This window comes from Temnothorax americanus, unplaced genomic scaffold (genome assembly GCF_048541705.1).
Source record: "Temnothorax americanus isolate GAGA-0224 unplaced genomic scaffold, ASM4854170v1 Scaffold14, whole genome shotgun sequence".
NCBI lineage: Eukaryota > Metazoa > Arthropoda > Insecta > Hymenoptera > Formicidae > Temnothorax > Temnothorax americanus.
In genome coordinates, this window is record NW_027509275.1 from 3,161,377 (window position 1) to 3,187,640 (window position 26,264).

General features: G+C 39.4%; 2 protein-coding genes across 3 annotated transcripts; one reads left to right on the top strand and one right to left on the bottom strand.

The window, feature by feature from the left end:
- Window positions 1–1,202: 1,202 nt before the first annotated feature.
- Np (serine protease notopleural) lies at window positions 1,203–20,936 on the bottom strand. The gene is made up of 11 exons (XM_077400822.1): window positions 20,259–20,936; window positions 15,574–15,682; window positions 11,438–11,760; window positions 9,072–10,554; window positions 7,282–7,425; window positions 6,795–6,941; window positions 5,747–5,823; window positions 5,192–5,292; window positions 4,409–4,680; window positions 4,070–4,224; window positions 1,203–3,755 (listed from the first exon to the last, which is right to left on the bottom strand). The coding sequence occupies exons 2-11, from the start codon at window positions 15,680–15,682 to the stop codon at window positions 3,591–3,593; spliced, it is 2,976 nt and encodes a 991-aa protein (XP_077256948.1). The 5' UTR covers window positions 20,259–20,936; the 3' UTR covers window positions 1,203–3,590.
- Window positions 20,931–26,184, top strand: Npf (neuropeptide F). Of its 2 annotated transcripts, none has more exons than XM_077400826.1 (3): window positions 20,931–21,066; window positions 24,865–25,089; window positions 25,452–26,184. In XM_077400826.1, the coding sequence occupies exons 2-3, from the start codon at window positions 24,902–24,904 to the stop codon at window positions 25,690–25,692; spliced, it is 429 nt and encodes a 142-aa protein (XP_077256952.1). In that variant the 5' UTR covers window positions 20,931–21,066; window positions 24,865–24,901; the 3' UTR covers window positions 25,693–26,184. The 2 variants fall into 2 exon arrangements, with proteins under 2 accessions (XP_077256952.1, XP_077256951.1); XM_077400825.1 differs by lacking the exon at window positions 20,931–21,066 and adding an exon at window positions 23,086–23,224.
- Window positions 26,185–26,264: the final 80 nt, after the last annotated feature.

Consider the following 26,264-nt stretch of genomic DNA (forward strand, 5'->3'; position numbering starts at 1 on the left):
GTACTTTCATTTTTAGCTCCATGGGATAAAGTGCTTTATAGAACAGATTTTCGCAGCTGCAATATTTTCTCTCGTATATTTACATTCTCGCGAACGAATCTCACGAATCGAGGAATTCGAGTTTGTTCTGCTACATTTAATTTGAAATCGGTTTCACAATCATACGGGCACCAGCGACGTGTGAAATACAGCTATAACGACAATGTATATATATCGTATGAATGTATATCGTAATCGGTATCTGCCATAATTGCTTGCTAAATGCATTTGTCTAGACAAAGCAACGATAGCGGTCAGATGCTCTGAGACTATGTCTATCGAATTTTAACTGTATCTGAAAAATGGTTTACGGCTGATCGGCCGATATCTTTTACACGAGGAAAGCCAATTCTTCCGGACACGAGCTCGATCTTTAACGATTGGCAATATATCGTTAGCATCGGGGAAAATTTATGGCCGCCAAGGATGCTAACTCCGTGCGGTGCATGCATTTAGCACTCTAATATCCAGCGTGAGAAACACTACGAATAAAGATGTAAATTGATTTTATGTGAACATTCTTTCTTTCTGTAGACGTTTTTATCTGTAGCTTGATCTATTATACTATAGCATTTTTATATCTATAGAATATATATAAAATTAATTCATCCTGGTTTTAAATTTTAATTTTGGCTTCAATTGTTCTTGTCTTGACAGAGCTTTGCAGCAATCTAATAAGGAAAAGTGTCGTTGTATCTCAACGCGAAAGGGAGGTAAACGAATATATCTCGAATTTTCGTATAAATTATAACAATGTCAAAGTTTTCGTGTCAAACACTCGCGGCGTCGTATTGCGATCTCACCTCGTTAGAAGTTTATCGAGTGCCGCTCATTAAAGCGGCGAACTCAATTTTGCAAAATTCTACCCCTCGTCTGTCACCCGTTTGCGCTGGCGCTCAGCCCGAGAGGTGGGCGTTTGCGACGCGTGGGCGAAATTCAAAATCCATGAGCTTCCTCAGTGCGCAAATATCAAACGCCCACACAATGCTTCGTAATGCAACGTGGGGATGCCCTGGCGATGACGTAAGAGAGGAATATATATATATATATATATATATATATATATATATATATAATGCACGCGGCACACACAAAAGAAAAGGAAAAATAGGGGATGGTAGGGGCATAATCCAGACAGCTCGGTAGTTTTTTTTTATGTGGATGCGAACGATCGCTTTTTAATGCACGTCTGATAAGTATACAGAAACGGATGTGGCGACGAGAGATGAAAAGTGGGTGTAGGTGTGAGAACCTGCCGCGCGTACCGCGTCACAATCCGATCGATACCGAATATTTACATATACTTACAACGGAATCACGTTATTCCGATTGCAGTTACCTCGCGCTGCGACATTTGGGAAACGTTCCCTACGCGATAACGAGAAAGCGGCACGTGATATGTATTTGAGTAATCGGACATGTTGAACCGCATTAAATTGTTGACATAATCGCGCGAGGTGTTTCTGAATAATTAAGGCGCTCTGGCAAATGTCGTTAAAAAGCACGGTACAGAAAATATCTCTTCATAAATCCCATCTGAAACACGTGCGCGATTAAATTACACGCATACACGCACGCGTGTCGTTACATATGTATATATATAATATAGTCTGTGCATTTTTATAGATATAGATTTTTTTTATAAATTAAATTAAATAATATCTCGTTACATGTATCTCGATACATGTATACGGTACTAGTGCATTTGTCTGCCTGATTCTTTCGATTCGATCTAATTCAACTCACAATTTGCGTAAAATCTATTCTCTAGATTAAAATGTATGTAATGAGTCGCTTGAGACGGCTCACAAACGAGCCATTGAGATTAATGAGCATGTTTTTGCCATTAGCGCATCGTAAATTCGTTTTCACTCTTGAGACTATGCTCAAGTAAGTACGAAGTGAAGTGCTCGTCATAGAAAGGAAGAGAATTTATGTCGGGCGATTTCCCTTCGTTTCTTCCCAGGATCAGTCGGGATAACTGGATATTCATGAGTTTCGAAGAATGTACTGAAATTCCCATTGGAATTCGCTGGGAATTACTATGTAAATTTATAACGAGCGGAACTGCATGTGATTGACGTCGGCGGCATGGAATATTAAATCCCACTAACAGTTGCAATTCAATTATCGCAAGATATTGATAATAAATTGTTCCATAAACAATTAACAAATGATGCATATATACGTCATGCATATTCATTATTTATTTTATCCGGTTTTTATCTTTTAAAATAATCAACAATTTTACATAATCTGAGAAGTTTGGAAACGATCTTTCTTTGATGCAGTGATTTTGGAATACTTGTTCACATTCTGCGTCCGTATACGGCGGATCTACGTAAATCACGCAATTTTTGTGTCTAAAAAATATCCAGAGAGCTGACAAAGAGTTCGATACTTTTTTTTCATCGATAGGTAAAGTTATAAAAAATATGGATTTTTACAAGTTATATATGAATTTTTATAAGTCAAATATTGGTTGGTGATACCAAAGAATGTTTGTTATACCGCGTAACGACATTTACGTAAACACTTTTTGCGCAGACTGTGATTCAAAAACTTATTCTACTATATTTTTTTTATGTATAAATACATATTTGGAAAATATGTAAATTCTGAATCACAGTAGCTTCACGATCGCTTTAAATGGTAGATGAGAAGATATATAAAATATTAAATTATAAATATTTTTTTAGACATCGAATACAAATTTCGATTCAAAACGAATTAAATAATTTTTTTGCTAAATTTATATATTAAATTAAATATATTGTATTTTAATTTACATTATTTTAATTTATTTGAATTCGAAATTAAAAATTATTTTCGAAAATGTGTGTGTGTGATTGAGTTGTAGCTGAGATTCAACACACAAATTAGCGTATTTTTGTATCTTCTTTTAAATTTATCAATTAGCGTAATCACATGCATTTTTATATGCATTTAATAAATCAGGCTTTGAGCTAACTGAACACATTAGAAAGAAATAATCAATATATGTTTGGTAAAAGGAGAAAACTTGAAAAATTAGTGCTGAACAGCATTTGTAGATATCTAAAAGAATAATTTACTTTAAAAAAGTGATTCCGTGTCCTGGAATTAACTATTTCAAATCGATTCTAGATAAATGAATCTAAGTTGATCGAAAACTTCGATCCTTTGTCACGAAATCCGATGTGCTTATCACTGATATTCACAGTGTCTCCGATATCGCAAATCGATACCGCCCTTTGTCCTTTTACCGTATCGTTGTAACACGTTGGATTTGCCCGGGAAATCGCGTGTACATGTACATACGTCGCGGCTTCACACGCGAAAATCGAATCAGTGGCTCCACATGTCGTCCAAGTTCGCAACACGCGCACAGATCTCTGTGAATCCCCACTGGGATCTTTTACTTTTTTTTTCTACTAAATTGCACTTGGCTCACAGCTCCGGCAGATGGTGCCGTCCGTCCGCTTGGCGATCGTTACAAACGTCCGTAGGAGTCGACGCGACGTGAAAGCGCGAATTTCGAGAGCGCGGAGCACGCTCTTTCGCCGAGACGCTCAGAATTGCAGGATCTGATTGATCCATTCGCGAAACTCCGAGATACGCGTGTAAACGCCGGGCTGATTGGGCGCGGCGCAACCGATTCCCCAGCTTATGATCCCGGCAAGGACCCATCGCTTGTCTCGCGCTCTTTGGATGACCATCGGACCGCCGCTATCACCCTGACGAGAGTAGAAAAAGTGACAAGTTAGAATACATTATATACAATATCGACAATAATGAATTCCTAGATAACTATAATGTTTAAAGTTGTAAAAGGCGTTTCAATCTTCCAGAGATATTTAAAAATATTTTTACTTTGACATAGCAATATGTGACCGTCAGAATTACCCGTATCAAAAGATATAAATTATATCCCAGTAGCAGTATTTATATATATTTAATTGTTGTTCTAAATCTTGAAGAATTTAAACGAGAGAGCAAACGACGATTTTCTTGATTTAAACTTGAGTTAAAGCAAGAAACGAGAACTGACCTCGCAAGAGTCGAACCCGCCGTTTCTCCAACCGGCGCAGATAAATATGTGCGGAATGTGCTCGATGTAACCCGCGTTTCTGTACATCGCTTCGCATACGCTATTATTAATAACCGGTACTGCAACCTCCTGTAACACGGATGGTAGTGGCCCCTCTGCAAAGATAGATAAAAATATTCTCAAGCATCCGCACGATAATTTTAATATAACAGAGTACTTCGTTAAAATAGTCTACAATTTTAGTACCGATTAACGCGTGTCGGATTAATTACGAGAATATAAAATGCAAGTCGTGTTGTTGTTGATTCTTTAATTAATTATGAATCTGCATTTTAATACCGTCGTAAAGTCTGCCCCAGCCAGTAACGTAGGCGGTACGACCAACGTAGGTTTCATCGTCGTCGGGCAGGCAAATCGGCAGGACGTTTGGTTGGAACGGCAGAAGAGGTTCGTAGAATCGCAACAGAGCGAGATCGTACTCGAAGGTACGCGCATCAAATTGTGGGTGGCTCGCCACAATTTGCACTCTTCTCTCTTGATATCCGTACGGCTCGTCTTCGTTCGACAAATCGTGTTCGCCGATCCTTAACAATAGGTCGCTAGGTGGTACGCTATGCAAATATCAGTATTTTATAACTTGACGGAAAATTCCATCCGGAAACAAAATTATTTGATTAGTGACAATCTTCCGTTACGTCTCAAATAATACTGTATCACTATAAGAATGTTAAAAAAGTTTAGTGTTAAAAAGTTAAAAAGAATTCTGGAAAAGACATTGTGGAACGCAATATGATGACAATATGTATAGTAAAATTCAGAAAAAATCTCGGAATTCTGATTTTTCTAATAGTAAGCGTAACTTGTGTGAAACTTCTTATGATGCTTTAGGACGATCATCCACGCGATGGTCTTGGTCGCTTCTCAAATATACTAGATGAGAAAATATTTATACAGGCGCGGAGATAATCTCTTTTCATCGCGCGGGAATATCATAAGCGCGTGCGTGTTGTCACGAGGACAGGCTTCGCGCTGCAACGTTAAAGAACGCCGCGGATGGTTGAGATGATCGTGCGAGTGGGAGACAACTTGATTATGAGTGTCGCAGCCATGGCAAACACTTACCTTTCGACGCAGTGCGCCGCGGTAATAGCCCAGTTCTCGTTCAACAATGCCGCGCCGCATTTGTGTAGATACGTCTGCGATCGCCATTGACGTAATGAGATCTGCAAGGAAGATCCGGCACGTGTGAGGAAATCAATCGCCGTACGTCGCATCGTACGACGATCGATCTATGTACGCATTATCTCTAGTACGTAATAAAATGACTGTTGTTGTTAACGCGAAAGAGCGTAATCACGATCATGTCTTCCTTCATATTTAAAATGATTTATTATTGCAATTGTGTTCACCAGACGATGGATTGAGTGACGATGAATTTTTATTTGTGACAGTTTTACAAAAATCAAATTTTACTATACTTCTTTTTAAATAATTTTTTAAATAACAGATTTAACATTAATTTTACTTTCGAGTAATCATCAGATTTGATGCATTCCAAAAGAACTGGGTAATACACAACTATTTAGACAAGGTGAGCAAATAAAGTGACAACGTGGCAAACGAATCGGTAGAGCGATCTGCGTAAATAGAAATTTCAATAATTATTTCGATGCTCACCTGCCAAGGCCATTTTCCGAAGGAGCTTCGATCACCACCGACGATCTTGGGCTCCGGGAACAGTCTTCGTCCGCACACTGCAAGAATAAACATTGTCGAGTTAAATCGCATCAGTCCCAATTGGACGGTCATGTTGGAGAACGGACGCGCTGCGTTTGTTCGACTGGATGAACCGGTACCGTTGCGCGGATGCGTCGCTCACATAATTCTTTTGTCTGCCCGTAGGCGAAATTAGAATTTTTGTATCGGCAATATTGTCTGGTTACTTGTGTGCGACACTCGGCGCGCATCGTAGTGATTACGGGAAATTACTGGCGTTAAAATTTATGACTATACTACCATTATTTAAATTAAGTTGTACTATTGATTATGCAACTTAGATGATGGCAGCTTAGATAATGGCATATAAAGTGGTCGTTAATCCACAAATTATAGTGTTTGCTATATTGTATAAGTAAGCACTCGCAATGCGATTATATAATTATTTAAATAAAATAAAAATAGAAAATTATGTGGTGATTTTAAAAACTGATTTATTTAAAATATAAAAAATATGCAGAAGACTGTGGAACTGTCTCGATAACTGAAAATTGCAAAAACTTAACGGATGCTACGATGTGAAAATATTTTGCAAGAAAATCGCGAAATTCTACACGGACATAAATATTTTTCTTGTCACAATTGTCTTTTGCTTGTAAAATGTACACGTGCGATTTCTGCGCTAGAATTAATAGTGATGTCTGCCTTATCAAACGAGAAGTTTAATATTACCGCGAGGAGAAGATGAAAGCGTCGCTGTGCGACCAGAAGTTGAATTCATCTTCAGGATTTAACTGGAGCAAAATCGAATGGAATAACGTGGATTCCGACAGTGACCCGAATCCAGTTCCGCATTTCACCCGTCATTTTGTTTTTAGTCCCGAGACTAGTTCTAGTCGAGTAACGATTCGTTCCGGTCACCCAGTCTGGGAACGATCTAATTTCTTTTATTCATGCACGCTCTTGTCGTAATATTACATCGTAATTCATTCAGCATTTAGGTATTAACCTTGTTTGTAGTCTGACATATTGAGGGTCTCCATCGGTACCGGAAGTTCCGAGTCGATCGTAACGCTGGCGATCGTTGACAGCAAAGTGATCACCGTCGGTGTCTTCGTGGTGTCGGGGACGATAGTGCTCTCTGTTACCGGTTTGGCTGAAAATCCGAAGGATACTAGTTAATCAAGCATTGTTACATTCCGCGTGAAAAAAAAAGAGCCACATAATTGTCTATAAAAAATTCGTATAAAATTGAAATTGCGTACTATTGCAAGAAGCTTCAATAGAAGGAAATTCTGAAACAGAGTGTTGTTGCAACACTCAAATTTATTGAGAACTTCCAGTTGATTTCTGTAATTCTGACTTCTAAGAAGATATTCCTTCCAAGTTGTTGCTCGTTTGCATGATTACGTTTGCCAACTCTTGAAAGTTCTTCGATCGCGAGCAAACTCGCGAACCACGGAGTGTTTCCAAAGGCTACAATTAATATGCCTTACCAGAAGTCAAAGACTGTATAGTGGATTCCGCAACCGGTTCGGTCGTCGACTCTTGAGTCTGCGGTAACATTTCGGTGGTGGGCGACTGAATCATTATCCAACCATCCGGAGTCGTTATCGGCGACCAATCAGTTTCCGCTTGCTCTGCGAAGCGAACAAACGTAATAAGTACCAAACCTAATTAAATTTTAATTAATTGCAAATTTATGAACTAGAGAGCTACGATTCTTTTCCAGGGGAACCAGAAAATCGCATTAGGTATAATTCGAGACACACTAAATTATCAGAATTGGATAAAAGCTCATCCAGCCGGATATTCCTTTGGACATGTATCGAAAAGAAAAAAATCAGGAGGAATTTTTTCTTCAAATTCGTGGACCTGCGTTTCTCAGAAAATGTTAGTTAGTTTCGGACAGATATACTATGCTAATTCGAGGCTGCGCGAACCGGTTTGATTCTTTAATTTAGGGTGGTCGAGAGAAGAGCGAATTCGTTCCGTTTTTGTTTTCTCTTGCGAGGCGAATCATAGTTATCAGAAGATAATTCGAAGTCTTGCTCGCACGACGAGACAGATAGAGATACTAGTAAGGGAGAGATGACCGTAATTGCGTCGGCGGAGAGCCCGGGATGGCCGGTTTGTGAACCGTTACGACATTCTAGCCCGACGATGTATCAAAGTGCTATTGGAGCAACGGCATGATCCACATAGCGTCTCTACACGACTATCTTTTTTAGGGTCTGAGGATCGACCTTGGCTCGCATCCACGATAAGTTCGGCTCATTCGGGTAGAATAAAGTAACCGTTTATCGAATGAACGCATAACGCGGGACGGATTACCTACTTATGTAGCTCGGCGTAACTCACTTTTGCGCTGCATGTAATCAAGATGCAATTATATCGGTTAAAGAGATGTGACGTCCTCTTGAGCTTGGCGTGCGATATTCAATCGAAATAATTGTGTGTCGAATTTTATTAAAATCTTATTAAAATAAACGTATACTTTGGAAACAGAGAGAAATATTTTTTTGAATCGTGAGCGTGATATTAAAATTTAAAATAGAAAGATGTGAACTTATAAATAAATATTGCAAAAGGCAAAGAACGGATAAATATAAAGAGGAAAAGTTCTTTATAGATATAATTTTATATTTAAGGTAAACTTCATAAATTGTGAATGTAATCTTGATTTTTTAAGCCTTATAATACTCGAAAAAGTTGTTTTAGTTTGTATTTGATTCTCTTTGCTCAGTAATGAATTTTCATGGAATATTAAGTCCCTTTACACTTGGCAGTCGCGAATTTTACATATGCTCCCTTCGTCGGCATCGATCGACCCTTCGAGGAATTATCAGAAACGTGATTGGCAATCTTATTCGTTCTGCGTCTGTATGCTAACCAGTGAAATCGAAGAAAACAGACATTCACTGTGTAACGTGACGCCCTTGCCGTCAGTAGGAAATCATGATAGCGATCCACGTTGTATAGTACGGCACGCAGCATGCATCAAAACGCTGGGAATAGCGAAAGCCTTTGATTACTGTATAAATTCAATGTCTTTTGCTTTCGCTTCTCGTTTCAGATCGATGATATTAATAGTAAAAAGTTCAAGATTTTCTTGCTTTCAATGTAGTGAGAACCAACGTTCAAAAAATTAACATGTTTTGATTAATATCACAATTAATTTAATATTATAGGTAAAAGGAGATATTGATCATGCAATTACAAGTGATTTATAATATTCCGATATAGAGAAGACAGGAAAGAAATTTGATAATATTTTATTATTCACCTGATGATGTAGCTACCGTTGAAGTTGACGTTGACGAAGCCGTTTCGTTGGACGCCTTAGTCGAAACTTCATCGGAGTTGGAGCTCCACGTCACTAGTCCGGGCGAATATGTAGTCAACGGGATCTCCTCAAGGGTGTGATTAACATTCTGACCCTTCGTAGGAGGTACGTGGGTCGAGGTGCTCTCGTTTCTAACGGTAAACGTGGATATCGAACTCGAGATACTTGTAGTGACCTCCACAATGCTGGACGTGTTTACGGGAACCTTCGTCAAAGGAGTTGGTTTTGTAGTGCTGGGTTTTGGTTTCGTAACTTTAACCGTTGAACTGACAGTTGACGTCAACGGTCTCGTTCTCTCCGTGGTTGTCGTGATGGTGGTGTATTCGGGTTTGGTGGTCTTCGTTGTTGTACTAGTGATCTTAGTGGGTTTCAATTTCGTCGTGGTCAACGACGATGGTTTAGTCGTGGTCGATTTCGCGATCGTTGTTCTAGCCGTTGTCGATCTAGCGGTGGTTGTCCTGATCGTCGATGATTTTGTTGTTGTTTTCGAGGTTGTCTTCGGTGTCGTCGTTTTTGTGATAGACACTTTCTGATCCGGACTCTTCGTCGTAATGGTGGTTTTCTGACTGCTCGAGCTCGTAACTGCCGTCGTTGCAGTCGACGGTCTAATCCCAGTGGAGGCTAAAGTACTCTCCGTTGTTCGATTGACTATGCTGGAAGATCCAATGCTGCTGAACGATCCGGAGGTTGAGTAAGGCCTGATCGTTACCGGCAAAGTCGTGCCAAAGCTAGAATTCGTGAGAGGCTTCGAAGAGGTTGACGGTCTCTTCGTCAATGTACTGGGTTTCTTCGTAGTCACCACTGGACGTTTCGCTGTCACGGTGGTGGTAACAGTGCTAGGCCTCTTAGTGCTAGGCTTTCTCGTGGACGTCTGAGTCAACGGTTTGACCGACGTTGTATTTCTCGGTGGGAATCTTGTCGAAGGCACCACTTTCTGCGTGGTGGTTGCGAGAACGTTTTTTATCGTAGTCGTGGTCGATTCGTATTGAATAATCGGCCTATGAGTAGTCGAGGAAAGTGGTTTCTGGGATGTCTGCACTGTTGGTCTCTGCGCTGTTGTCGTGGAAACAACAACAGGTTTCTTCGTAGTCGTTTTCGAAGATGTCGCGATGGTCGTAAGTTTTGTTAGATTTACGGTGCTGGGTCGTAAGGTAGAGGCCAAAGTGGACGGTTTCGTAGGTTGTCTCGATGTACTTGGTGATATACTTGACAGAATATTTACAGTACTGTTGGTTTTCTTCAACAAGGCTTCCGTGCTAGGTCCGGCAGCGTTTTGCACGGTTTGGAATGTCGAGAGGCGAGTAGTCTGCGTGGTCGTTTCTATCGTCGTGATCGTTGGCTTCTTTGTCACGAATTTCGTGGTGTCTCTCATCGTATTTGCCGAGGTTTGCGTGCTTTGCGTATTCAAGAATGCAGATGTGGTCTACAAAATTATGAAATTAATTATTAATGTAGACGCAATATGATTCGATAAATTAATCTTCTAAAAGCAAGGTGGTCTGACTAATAGAATTAAATTATTTTTAATTAATTTATTAAATAAAAAAATTAATCCATTTGCAGTCGTTTTCCATAAAGGAAATTAAAATTTTATGTATTGTGATATAGAATGCGGCATATATTATTAAAAAATACATTATTTAAATAAAGATTATCACATATATATGAATTTTTAACGTTAATAAAAATAAACATTTTTATTCGGCCAGATTTGGTTTAATATACCAGTTCACAAAATGTGTATTCAAAAAATTGCAAGATTTCCGCGTGTTATATTCTTTACACACATTACATGCTGATCATTAAGCTTTAACGAGCAACTTTCTTTCTTTAATCCATAAATCAATTGTGAGATCACGCGAGTTACTGTGCCTACTTCTCGATGATCTCACGCAGAGAAAGTTATTATAACATATCTGAAAGAAAAAAATCTTGTCTCGTTCTTTCTCGCGAATCATAATCCAAGCTACTTCACTTTTTACCATTACTTACTACTGTGTAAAAACTTATTTCTTTACCTAAAATTAAAATTTACGAGAGATGAAATGAAATTACTGTAATCACGTACTATCTTAAATCAAAAAGGAACTCAAATCACTTTTTTATCAGAGTACACATCTGCTTTGTGGAATATCAAGTTCGCTGCGGATGATTTGACAGAGTAATAATTGCGAAGGACGTTACTTCGATCCCATCGAACCGTCGCGTCTCTAGGAACTTCAAGCTGTCACACACGCTCATTTCTACTGACGCATGGCGAAACGTGCTAAGCCGACTCGCTGCTTCATTAGCGATCGTTTACTTGCCGTGATTTGCGAAGCCACGACTGGTTTCTTTTCATCGGTCGGCTTGGGCCTCGCGAAGTACTCCGGTATGCCGCTGCTCCCGATAGGCCTGTGGGTCGTGATGAACGGCCTTGGTGGCGACGGACCGTCGTCGATGCTATTGTCCTGCGGGAAGATGTCCGGCTCGTCGTCAATTTTGCAGCAGCTACCGAAGTAGAAGCGATCGATGCAGGTGCCAAGATGCGTGCCATTAGCCTTCGCACAGGTAAACGCGAACATGCACACACCGGTCTCACCGCTTCTGCGTGACACGCAGGGCAAGTGTCTGATGTTTCTTCCCGTGCCTGCAAAAACGAAGGAACAGCCATCATTACATTTATCAGTGACAAGTCGATTTCCGACCAAAACCTGAACGTCTTTTTTTTTTTAAACACGTCGCTTTAAAAATGTTATTTATATTATTTTTTAATATATATGTTGACGTTGTTTCTACAACGCCATCGGTACTTAATTCTTGATTTATGTGTTAGAAATTTTTACACAATATTCTTCTCTCTCATCTAATGCCTCGTAAAGATAATTCGCCGGAACTTGCCGTCGCGATACCTCATGACGATACGCGATTCTCTCACGCGATAGACAGGATTCTTCCATTCGGGAGATTATCTCACACGTTAATGCGAAAGTAAAGACTCCTTTATACCGCGAGGAGAAAAACTCCCGTGAAATAAAACGTTGCGAAGTGATGCCTCGAGATGGAATTCCCCCTTTCCCCCTGAATGATCGTCAACGGTGGTTAGATAAACGCTTCCGTGTTCTCTGATCTCCTCCGAAGTGTATATCAACCTTCACCCGGTGTCTATAACTGTTCATTCACGATGTATACGTTCCACATTCCCGCCCGTAACACTTCGCTCTCGTATCGTCGACGTATCTGCTTATAATTTTCTCTTATAATGAGCTTGCCGACCGTTCAACTGCGATCCCTAAACCATGGGTGATGGGATACTCAGGACAGCGTAAACGGCGCATAATTGCTAAACTGAATCACGAAAAGAAAATACATTGAAAATATGATGGATAGCTCTGGTGCGGCGAGATTATGACAAGCGACAATGTCAGGCGGACGAGTAAAGTGATAACTGTGATATATTAATACAGAAGTTATTAGCTTGTTGCCAATATTTATCGAACTCGTTATAAGTTTACCAATATCATCTGTTGAATGTATCGGATCTTAAAACAGTTGTTTCCTTCGGTAAAAAATTAAAGAGCATGTGCATTAATCGGATAACAGGAATCTTTTCTGGGTCTTTAGTGCATTGTGCGTCGATCGAACGGAAAGTGGATAAACAAACAGATGTCACGTCAAATTTAAAAAGTCGAGAATATCAGAGGCGTATAACGGAATGACAGAAGTCTGCTTTGACAATGATTCATATACGGTCGTGCGATACAGTTAGCCACGAAAGAGTAGCGCGTGTCAGAGGAAGATAAAGAATCTTGCTTTCCGCTCCGAAATAACACGTGAATTTTCAGATAAAAATAGATAATATTGTTGTATCAAGATTGCAAAGAATAGTAGTAACATTGTAGTAATTACTTAATTGAACCAATTTCTCAAAGAATGAGGTAAACCCTGTAAAGTTCATCAGTATGATCCAAGCGAAAGCCGAAGAAGGAAAATGTCTTAGCAATTTGCGTGCAACGAACGCCGTCTTTGACTCTTAAAAATCCTTACGAGATCGTAAATTTCATTGGGAATGGCCTCCAACTTGGATTCTCTCGCAATCACGATTTTATATCAACGATTTATTGTAAAACGCTAATGCGTGTACGGGGCATGCCGCGTTATATCGGGGAACGAATTGATGTCAAGCGAGGCGAAGCATCTCGGTACCGTTAAGTTTCAATGTATGAGCTAGTTGCCCGACCCAAAAGTAGGTCACAGTCATAGCCTAATGTAACAGCCCGTTTCCCTCTAAGACACCTCACAATCTCTTGCTTTGCCTCTGACTTTTTTTCTCTCTCTTTCTCTCCCTCTTTCTCTCTCTTTTTTCTCTCTCTTTCTTTCTTTCTCTTTCTCCTCGAGGTCTTTGGCCTAACGAAATCGCCATGTACATTCCAGGGTGCTCCGGCTTGGTATGATTAAACGGGCATCTTGACCCGAGATGCTTGGATGGACCAGGCGCGTTCTCGGTATAAACATGGAAAACCTGCGTGAACGGTATTCCCGATATACTCTGTGTATATCGCGCCAAAGAAAGTGACAGATCACTTAGCATGATGAACGCGAGCCTTCACGTTGTCAAATAGCGCGCTACGTACGTTGAGTTTAGACGAGACTGCGGAGGGAGAAGACAGAGAGTTATGATATAAAATAGAAATTCGAGATGTCCATCACGAAATTAAATGTCTGATTGAGGTTTGCGCTTTATTTTAATTCGGCAAGTCGGGCAACGCGCGAATGAATCAGCGGTAGCAAGGTTGACAGTTACAACCAGACTGACCGTAGTTTCCGTACTCCAATACACGACGGGTCGTTAAAGCGTCATGGTTTTTCCGCGACTGTTTACTTTCTTTTGCCGGCTTGTCGGGTTGACGGACGTTTTGTGGCTAGTGAAAATCAACCGTAAAATTGTTTGCGGTCCCAGGCGTTGACGTTACCGGGTCAGTCGGTCAGTTTCGCTCGTCCAAAAAGTCCTGCGCGCCCAAGTCACCTTTCCGCGCGTAGAAAATGTGCTGGCGGAAGTGACGCGTTAGTTAGTCACCAGCGTGAAAGAAAGTTGGCGACGCTTTTGTATAGCTGGCGGAATTTCAAGCGGTACCACGCCATACGGCAGTGCGTGAGCGTGCAATGTGCGTGCGTGCGCGTGCACGCCTACACAATCGAGCGCAAAGAATTTCACTCGCGGCATAGCTCATTGTAGGAAAGTGTTTTATCTGATCGCGACAGACATCACACGGAAGTGTCGCAGAAGGAAGATTCGGTCGTTGTGAAAGCGATCCATATCACCGTCATACAATTGTCATGCAATGCATAATTGCATTATCGCAGCTGCAAAAATGACGTTGTAAAATTAAGTTTATATAAGAGTTGATTGTAATGCGTATTGCATGCGCGTATGCGTGCTTTAATTGGAAGCAATAAAATATGGAAGACAATGATCGGGTTATCTAGCGAATTCCTGATGCCGTCCAATGGGAACGATCACGCGAAAATCGACGGAATCGGCAGGTGACGGGTACGGAAAAATCACTGTAAGTCACGCGGCTCGATGACCGTGGTTGACCCACTTCTACAGAAAACTGACCAGTCCGCCCACGTTCCGTTCGAACACGAATTCAAGGTAGGTTCAATGCCGCTGTACGACGGAGAGCAAACGCTTACGCACACGCATAGATCGGACCTCGCTGTGCCGGTTACTGGTATTCGTGTACCGATCCGTTACTCAGCTGACACACGGGGAAAATGCAACGAGCGTGAAAGAGCCAGCGGGACGAGCAGAGATATGACGCCGGTCTGTAGGAATCGACTTAAGATTCCTGTCACAACTAGATCGATGTTTTAAGTTGTTAAATGTTTGCATTGCAATTCTAGAAAAATTGTTAGAAATGTTGATAGAAAATAATTTCTTTATATTATAAGAAATTCCCCCAAACAAATGCAAGAATATTTTTTTCAAATTAAAACCGATAAACACTGCGGTTTGCAATGCTTACGTCGAGTGAGATTTTTGTTCAAAAATATGATATAAAAAGATATTAGCGACGTAAATTTGTATCTCAAAATATCGATGTAAGCAAATTGCCGACAATATGGATTAGCAACTTTAAACTGCCTAATATCGCCTGCAATCAATGATTAGATATAAGAAGCATAATTTTGAAAGATCGCGGCGAGATTATTTTGGTCGGTTAATTCGGTTACGTTCCCGATTATATAGCTAATTAAAGCTACTCATAATCGGAGGTCGACACGCTGGAGGTACCACGCAATTTCCGTAAGACGACGTAACGGCAACTTAATCAGCGAATTACGATTATTATAGACACCGTGTATTACAGAGAAACTTTCCCAACTGCACCGATGCTATCTGGAAGAAAACTATTGATATCCTTCCCGCGAATAATAGAGCGATCTAAAGTACACTTACTTCCTGGTTGAAATTGAGGAACATAGATCGGGCTGGCAATAACAACGGTGTAGATCAACACGTTGCCAATGATAACGGCGGCCCAGGCCTGTTTCCGCCGGTCGCACATCTGAAACACAGACGAAAAACCGGAAGAAATTAGATTTTATTTTTAGAAAGGCTAATCTTTTTCTTCTGAGATCTTTATTATCGTTATTTGCATCTCTCTTTCGTGTTATCGGTTATTGCTATTTCGTGAAGTAGCAAAAATAATAAAATAAAATAAGGTAATCCACAAGATTATAATTCCTTATTTCAATGATTTGATCTTTATCTTTGACGAACATAATTAATGATTCATCCCCCCCAAAACTTGCAAAGCAGACCCGTTTATGTGCAATTCAGACAATGCCGTGACCGTGACATTCGCGGCACGACAATAAATCTGGGAAGATTCTCACGAAGAACGGACGGGGTGAAGAACTGATTCTCCGTCTGGACGTAATTACATGATGTAATTGCATCTGATTATAGCGAGACGTCAGTATGCTCATGACTACGCTTTAACGCTCATTCTCATAGCGACTCGCAGACGGCTCGTTTCAATTCGCCACCGGATGCTGCTTAGACGAACCACTTTCGACCGGCGTATATCATTTACATCGCTTATAATTACGGCGATAATTTCGGTGTGGATTAATGCCCTCGATGTCAGAGTGATATTCAAACACTCGACAAATCGTCTCGTTACACGGGGGTGCAACATATCTATCTTTCACAAGAAATAGAACAAACAAATGGAAACGCGTTAAACTGCAGGTGCATATCGCAGGCGCCAAGCATACCAAGTAAAATGGTTTCATGATGCAGAATTAAACACGAACGTTATGTAATTAATTGTGATTAATTGATTATTAAACACGATTTCCTCAGTAACGGCACATTCGCATTCTGTTACTATCCTCAGAGTTGTAAAAACTGTTAACGAATAAATGATAAGGCGGAACCAATTGCTCATCGCGCGTGAAATTATATCTAGATTTAATTAGTTCAGGATTCATGTTTTTGTTTATCCGCGTAACACATTTGAAATGTGAGTAGATATATATATGTCCAACAGACTCTCCGAATCTGATTGAGATTTAAATTGAAAATAAATAGTTATCTCATGGAGCACGATTAATTGTCACATTGTTCGATCTTTTTATAATTAAATAAGATTTGTTCGGTCGTCCAGAATGCTGGTAGAAAAAAAATTCGGCAAAATAACTGATTGTAAGCTGCACAATGAAGTTTAATAATTTCAAAGTGGCACGAGACAGTGTCGCTGTAATTTTTACACACTTTACACTTAATGAGAGATGCCGGTTCGGTCATCAATGACCGAATTGTGAAAAATATTTGTTTCGCAAATGTATTCGGCAAGTCTGTCATCAACAAACAGAAGAAACAGAAGAAGAAAACATTTTTCCGATCTATCGGAAAAAGTATTCTTCAGGTGATTCGTTTCTGGATCACGAGATCGACACACACACACACACACATCGAGATTTCGTTTTCAATCTCTAAATCCTAGGATTTCGCATCTTCCTCTTCTTGTCTTCTTGGCTGTCATCTCAGGATATTAATCATTTACACAGTCATCAGCTATATGGTTATTCGATAAACGTAGTCGTGCAATCGGCGAGAGCCGGGTTACAGTTATTCGGAGGCAGGAATTTGGATGTAACGTTATACTTCGCCGAGCTCGAATCACGTAACAGTGAACGGCGATCATCTGTCGATGAACAAATCAATTTGCGCGTGTATTCCTTTATATATTGGAATCGATTGACCGTATTATTTACAACGGATTATTATTACATAATTTATAATTATGAATTTAGCGATCTTAATTTGCTAAAAAATCGCTGTTATATTTATAATTTAATTTATTTGTATATTCTTAAATATTTTTTCAAAAAATTTTTATATTCTTCGAGAAAAAACTCTAACGCGTATTTTTATATGTTTTTTATATTTAACATATTTTTTGTACTTTTATATTTTATATTTTTTTTTCTCACTACATATAATGTAATTACACTTATAAGTAATTGTATAGAATGTAATATTCTATAAATCTTTTTGTGGTGACTAGAAATTACAGAATTTAATTATAGAAAACGATTGCTCAATCATATCGAGGATGGAGCATTTTTATATAGAATCACCGGTTTATCGCTGGCAAGAGAAAATGCAGTGACTTCATCCAGTGTACAGTTCGCCACATCTTGAGAGAAAGAGAGAGGGAATAATAAAAACCGTTACAGTTATTTACAGGCAGGAATTTGGGTGGATAAAGTAACAAATAAATGTCGACGTGAGTTGGCTTGTGGCTCAATGGTTAGGTCACCGATCCTCTCACTCGGTTTTTAAAATACTCGACGACTCGACAACGGTTTATACCTTGTAGTCGATGCATTTCTAATTAGTGGAAATGCGGTTTTTCTTCACTCGAAGTCTGAGTACACGATGTTCGTACTAATTGACTAGAACAAAGCCTACATAATTCGACATAATGCTAGACGAGTTTCAATTGATTCGTTGAATAATGCTTGATTGTTAAATGTGTGTGGACTTTCTCCTTCTAAGTTAAATAATTTAAGAATACTATTGTGCTTTGTCGAAAGCCATAACATCCACATAATCATATTTTACAAGACTAACTAAGTTATATTTAAAAAAATAGACTCAATTTTTAATGATTTTTGCGATTTTTTATAGTAAAATTTATAATATAATGTAAAGTATCGAATATTATTACTTTTATCCCTTTGGTTTCCATTTTTACTTTTACCATAACTTTTAGGATATACAGTACTTCATCATATGAGTCTAAATATTCTTTTTTACATTATTAATTATACTTTTAGATATTTACGGAATTGATGCTCTCCTTGGCGCGAGAAAAAAATTGCACATCCGCCGATGGCCTATCTTAATTGGCGGACGAAAGCGACGAGAACGCACGTGCGTGGCGTATACGCGCGTAGAAAAAGCTTTTGTCGTAACATAGCACTCGCGTGGTAACGGTACCTGCCACTTTCATTTGTACTCACGTATCTAAATGTGTGCGAGGCGCACATGTGGGTTGACGCCGAGATACATTCTACGCGAAAATAAAACCATAAGTCACAATTCTATACGCGCTGCGAGAGCCGCTCCGCATTAAATGATTTCTTTTCAATGGATATAATATATTTACGAACATATATAAGATGTAGAGTGTACTTATAAAACCAAAGAGTTCAAACGACACGCCGGTATTCTTCCGTGAAATCCACGGCTGGCATCCGTGAAAATTATTCAAGAACGTTACGAAACTACTTGACTGTACTTGTAAATCCGCTATTCGAATCTTAATCGAAATTCCACATGGGACCAATTAAGAGGAAACTGTTACTTCGATATTTAATCTGTAAATCCCTCTTCGTATCGTCTCTCGACGGATTTATGTTATAGATATTCCGCGAAAAACAATAACGCGTATTAAATATCAGCGATAATTCGTCCTAAAAAAGCATTTAACGACTATCTCGTCAAAATAAATAGATTTACTTGAGGAATACCGGAATTTTCTCAGGTAAATCCTCGTGAATTATGCATGAAGCTGCGTAAAATCGAGGCAGACATTAGTTTACACATATATACGCGCGCACACGCGCGTGCCCGGCCGCGTACGAATGAAATTCAGCTGAAACGAGCTAATATACCGCTATTCTAAGGAACATGCGGCTAACTTCGACAACGGATTTGCAATATGTCCCGCTCGTCGATACATACCGCAGCCGTCTACACACATAAACCCCTGGATTGATTATTCGCAATAAAGCGTGTTCATCAAGCGGATAATATTGGTGCGTACTAAAGTGCAGCTACCGTGGTCTGTTGTTCATATGTATTGCTTGGCTTAAGCTTAACCAAGTGTGGTTTGCGTGGTCTTTGTACTTCCGTTTCTCTCTTATTTTATTTTGTATTAAAGGGGATTTATTTATATAATCAACGTAGCCGACCTCTATCTTCAAGGCGGGTTATTTTTCATAATTTATTTTATGAGAACAAGTACAACAGTAAATAACTATGAATCTATATAAATAAAAAAGTAAATGATTAAATTTGTTCCGTAAATATTGTTACATATCATCAATAACTATTATCATTTGGTTCGTATATAAATTCATTGATCGATTCGGAGTCGTATTTCGAAACAATTGGAGATATCAATAACTTTTTTAGCCAGAGTCTAAAATGTTGCAAAATATCACAAAAATACCGTAAGAATGATACATTCTTCGTTCGAGAGGAATTAAACGTCGATCTATCAATAGTTATTCGCCAATAATCATCCGACCGCAGAAACGATAAAAAACATTAATCGCCCCGGTGCCGACTCCGAGGATCAAGGACGAGAGACCGCAGAGGAAATCACCTGTTCGGCCAAGTTCAGTACCCATCGTGACTAAGAATCCCGCGGCAGCGCAGAAACCGTCAGTCGCGCGATCAAATCAATTTAATTATTCTGAATTATCCGCGAAGGTGCGTTGCTCTCCGACAAAAAACGATCATCGACCATCGACCGTTGTAATCTCAACGAAGGTCACTCGCGCAAGAAAATATGATGCTTCTTCACATCTCGGGACCTTGAGACAGAGCCGTAAGCATACCTTGACTGACACCGCTCGACAGACCGCCGTTGTTCCTTCTTTTTCTGATGAGACGTTGCTACAAAACTCCTTCAAGTTTTCAGACCGCACCGCGATGCATCATCTCTTCTTGATGATGGGATCGTTGAATTAGATTCTACGCGTTCCACGAGATCACCTGGATCACCTGGATCACCTGGCGTCAGTCAGACCGAGATCTCGCACCCTCGATCGCGAATCCCCGGTGAACAGCTGCGGCCACGTGGTCGAAGCCTGTCGAGTGGTGTCTCCCGCGCCCGGCGCCTCCCCGTCTCATCTGTGACCCTGCGACCTCCACGAGCTTCGAAGAACGCCCTTCGACCGACCTTGGGACACCCACTCGGCAGGCACGAGATATCATACGTCGCGTGCGACAGACAGGTTCGCGACGGAAACCCTCGGATGGGAAGAGGAGGATACCTCTCGGAGGTATACTCGGACTGGCAGCCGCCGGCTCGACCTGTTCGCCACGGCTGGCACCTATCGAACTGGTTTTGCTCGGTTCACGACTTCTGGATCAACCGATCCCCCGATTCAGGTGCTCGTTCGCAGGCTCGCTCCCCCTGCACGAAGAATCGGCAGGCCACGACGACACGCATCGGCCGAGCGCGCGCGCTCATTCGCGTCCTCGTGAGAGAGAGAAGTTAGCCCCCCCACAAGTAGGAGGTAAAGCCGAGTAGGTACGAACACGACGGCAAGCTAAACTGCGGGACAGCCATGGATGGTAGACCGTGTCGGGGCCGGTGCTTTTCGTGCCGACGGGGACTCTAGCGTTCGGGCACTTCTCGAGGTGAGGTGGTGGCAATGACCGTTCTCTCCTACGTTCTTCTTCGTCTCCCTCGCGCGCCCGGAACGTCCCGACCTGCTCCTCCTTCTTCTCGACCCCTCTTCCTTCTACCTGTTGCAGAGGTTCCCTCTTGCCGCCAGCATTACCACCACCACCATCATCACCACCACCACTGAGACTTTAGCATCATCACTGTAGTTAGCTTCCTCTCCTGCTCGTGTGTTATTCCCTCACCCTTGGCTGCTTCTCCCGTCTTCCCCACTACGACCTCGTTGTCGCTGTTCGCAGGTCGGCGACGGATGGTCGCTCGTACTTCGTCGATGGTGTCTCCTTTATGTCAGTTCTTTTATTTTTTCTAATTTTTTTTTACTTTTCCTTCCCGATCGCTCCTCGGATTCGTGATGTTCATTGGGAGATAGCGATGTTTTTCTGCGAACGCGATTTGATCATATAAACGAGGCAGGATCATGCTCTAACGAAGGCAAGCATCAGTGATCCTTTTTTAGACAGCAATGCGATGATTGGAATAACAATACGGTTAAAACCTGGCTGTCTAATTGTAAGCTTGAAATACTTCAGAATCTGGACTAGGGATTTTAATACAATATATATATATATATATATATATATATATATATATATATATATATTAATAATTGCACACAGAAATTGTATTTGCAATTTTTCAAGACTAGCAGGACTTTCAAAAGATCATGCGGAAATTCTTTGCAGCCAATCGCGGCAGACTTATTTCTTTGCAGAGCTTTCGCAGTGTCCTGCGAAGAAACATTGTTTCTAAAATTTGATGTAAATTTTCTTACCAAGATAGATGGTGGATGCGTGAAAGTCAGGGGTGAAGAATCAGAGAAACATCTATTTAGTTTTTCTACAGAGAAAAGTTTTCTTATCAAGTGCCTTCTGTTTGACCAATTTCAGTCGTCTCGATCGCGATCTTTTCCAAATATGACATTAGCATTATTACAGATTACACGGTTCTTAAATTTTCTTGTAAGATCTATAATATGCATCCTCCATCTTTTTCTGTCTCTACTTTTTTCATTCATTGTTACCTTATAATGATATTTATTAACTGAGAAAGAAAGATATATATATATTTAAGAAAAATGTTCAAAATGATGAAAAAGGCGTGATATTTTTTCATATTGGTACAATGACTATTTAAATTAGGTATTGTTATAAAGTAACAGTATATCATAAAAGTGAATACTAAATACAAATTAAATATCTATCCGTAATATAATTTAAAATGATATAATATTGGCTGTACTTTTTATATTAAAAGTTTTTGTTATTAATTTTTCTAAATAGCAAAATAATTTAGTAAAGTAAATAAACACTATGTCCGTCATGGTCTATATACTTATATTTCTCTACGATTTACCTGCGCCAGGTAAGTCTTTACCTGTAGACCCGTCACACAGTGAGTATTTATCGTCATATTTTCGGTTGTGATCGCAACTGTTTAAAAAGGAATCGACTAACCAAATTTTCGAACTAAAATAATTATCGTAATGTTTCGTTAAGAAGTATGAGCCGATTAATAATATTAAATTTTACGCGTATTTTAATAAAATAGGAAGTAAGAATTAGATATTAATATTAGTAGATTGAATCGTGTGAAATAAATGATTGATAATCTTCGTATAAAAAATGCTGAAACAGTAATTTTAAAATTTATTGCGTTAATTTTACATAATCATGCCTCTGTTTAATAATTCTATTTAATCTTATATTCATATATATTATTCTATTTACATGTATAATTCTACATCGTTCAGTTCTCGGATTCCTTGATCCTCGTCTGTGACGTGCTCTATGAGCAAAGGGTAGGATGACGGGTAGTGGGGTTGGATCTCGAGGATTGGTTGCGGTTTATAGTCGAGGGGATGCGTAAGAGGGTACTTTCGCAGGTATATATACTCCTGTCGGCGGCGCAGCGGCCGATCCGAACTACTGAAACGTTCGCCGGTATATCCAGGAGATACACTAGGGTACCGCGAGAGTGAGAAAGAAATTGTAAGGTGTTAGTGCGTTGAGCGTTGACTTTCTTCAGGTGTGATATTTGATCTCCTCGCTCGATTTACTATCTGACCCATATACACAATTATATAAATCGCTACGAAGATTTATTTGCTAATCGGTGAGTCTTCTGTAACTCTGTTGTAACTCTGTAACTTGTTGAAGTAGTCTGATAGAATATGATTATAGATCAATTTTTGACTGTTTATATATATTCTATTAATATTTTTGTCTGTGTATTGGTGAGCTTTAATTACAAAGTAGTCATACTTTAATACTATAATAATACAGATTTTCTTTGCTGTGGAGAACAATTTATCGTACAGTTGCCATTTCTCTCTTAGTGACATACGATATAACTTCTAAATTACTGATATATTGTATTACAATCTTCCTAAAATTACAATTATATTTAAGCTAACGCAGTTTAAAACTTCAAATAGATACATCATTAATTAATATTGCTTTGCTGCAATTAAGTTACTGACGAATAAAAATAAGCATTTTTCCATAATTTTGTAATATATTCAACATTTTTTATATAACGACTTATTCATGATTAATTTTGGAATTACACAAACACAATATATTTTTATGCGATGATACGTGTAGAGAAAATAGAAAATCTGTGTCACATGGTATTGTCCTAGGGCTGAGAATATATTAGGAACGTGCTAGAAATATAAAACTTGCTTCTTCAAAAACAAAAGTATGATTTATAACAAATATAAATTTTATCGTACATATTGAACCGGCTAACATGACTGGACAGCCAGTTGACCTTGTTAATTGAAACACAAGTGTTTCGTCGCGTATGGCGCCGTGAGTAAAAACATTTTATCGTGCGGTAATCAGTCAATGTGAAGAACGTGCCATTTAACAAAAGGACGTGCCGGAAAATCGAATTTCATGATTGATTCGATAGCTTCGTTATCGCTGTAATCGGTCGTAGTAATCGTATATAGTATATAATCGTATTCATTAGAATGCGACGCAATGAATTTTACATATTCAGTGAAATTGTCTCGCGACTCCCCTTTTCCTCCCTTATTCGCGTTCGTGGCAGGTTTATCTTTTTACAAATTTATTCCGACGGTTTGCGCCAGCCTGTCGCTCATCGAGTCGATTCTATATGCAAATTAAAATTATTACCGTGTTCTGTGTGTTCTTTGCCTATTATAAATAATTTACTCATTCACAACTTAAATAATTCCATTTTGTTTTAAAGATTAAAATTGTGGTAAAACATTGGGTTTAAAATAGAAGGAATTTACGGAAAGAAAAAGGTTTTTGTATAAAATTCTGTATTAAAAAAAGCATAAAAAAATATATCTTATGGTATAACAACTATTTTGCACGGCACTCTTGAGGAACAAAGCATTTCTTAACATTTCTCGAAGAATTCTCCGACTGATTGAGAGAACCGCGGGTATGCGTTAATTTTGCACGTTAATTATCGAGGAACTTCGTCGCGTCTTTCTTACAAAGTGATCGCGTCGAAGCGAGCCCGCAATAAGAAACTTGCAGATATAATCCCCCGAGTATTTTTGCAACTCTCGGAAGTGTATTACGCGTGAAGAAACTTTCGATTGTATTCCTTTGATGTTCATCGCGGGTAAAACGGGAAATTTCGCCGCGGCGAGGAAAGGAAAAAACGATTCATCGCTCTACCGTGGGCGTGGGTTTACGATCGTACACGTCAATTTCAAAGCCACGTCGTCTTCCAGCTCATCTTTTTGCGTACAAGTTTTGCCATATCAGTTGCAGCAACTGAGATCACTACTTGAAACTGTTCGAAATGCGGACACGGATGAATCTGGTTCGTTTCTTCTGGTGCTTGTCCGTTGTCGCCGTTATCGGAATGACGATTGCCTGTGCCGAGCCAACGGCTAGATTGACCAGATCGGAGGATATCGGCTCAGACGATCAGCTAAAGAGATACACCGATTATGTTAGAAATTATTATTCCACGTTCGGGAAAGCAAGGTAATTACGAGCCTTTGATACCTATCTTTCATGTTATAAATCACTGGATGCTAAGTTGCTTCAAATGTAGCTATATAAATCAGTACACAATATGTATGCATGGTAATAGTTTTACAAATATCTCAAATTAAAGCAAGTTTCGCACGGAATAAATAACAGATAATTATTACATGCAATTATGATAAAGGAATATGTATGTACATGCGCGAAACACACTAGTGGCCTCAATAAATAGCTAGTAATACAAAAATTCTCTTGAAACGTAAAAGAAGTGACATAAAGATAATCTGGCTGTGTACGTAATTATGAAAACAGAATCACCACATAAAATAGAAATTAAGAATACTGACAATCACGCGTAGGCATGGCAAACGAAGTGATGCTGCGCCGGTGATGGAACTGGACGCCACTTGGAAGACTTTAAAGATGATTCAGGATGCGCAGAGGCAACAGCAAAGGCAAGAAAACGTCAGGCAGAACACGGACCAAGTCCTGCTCCGCGACTTTCCGAGTTCGGACACCGACGAGTATACGTCGTACGACGCTACACGATCCGTCTCTCTTCCGGATATAATCAGCAATTATTACAACGATGTACAATAAACATGTCACGTCCTCTTCCCTTTCTTAATATCAAGATTAATTTCCTCTTGACACTGGAATAGCACAAAGTTCTCTATCGTCCCAACTAATCATAACGCTTATCGATGTCAAGTTTCGTTTTCTTCTCTTTAGAGTTTAATTTAACGATTATCTCATCAATGTAGATAAAGATGAGAATATGCTTGAAGATAACAAAGAGCGATGTCAAGGCGATGTATTACAATTTCTCGTCAAGGGGTACTTGGGAACATTTTAAATTTAAAACTAATGCCTGAGATAAAAAATGCTTCAAATTATATAAATTATATAATATGAATCGATGTACCCCACATTTATAATCGTATTTAACCTTGCATAAATTTAAATTTAACTTGTGCATAAAAATTCTTTATATACGATACTTAAGCTATATAATAAAGATGAATTGGACTTAAATCTACTTTAACAGACTATAATTTGACCGATGTATATAAAGGAGAAATAATGGAAAATTATAACTCACTAATTATTATATATATCCATAGCAGTATTAATTAAAAAGTGAACACAATAGCTTTCAGTAATTATAAGTT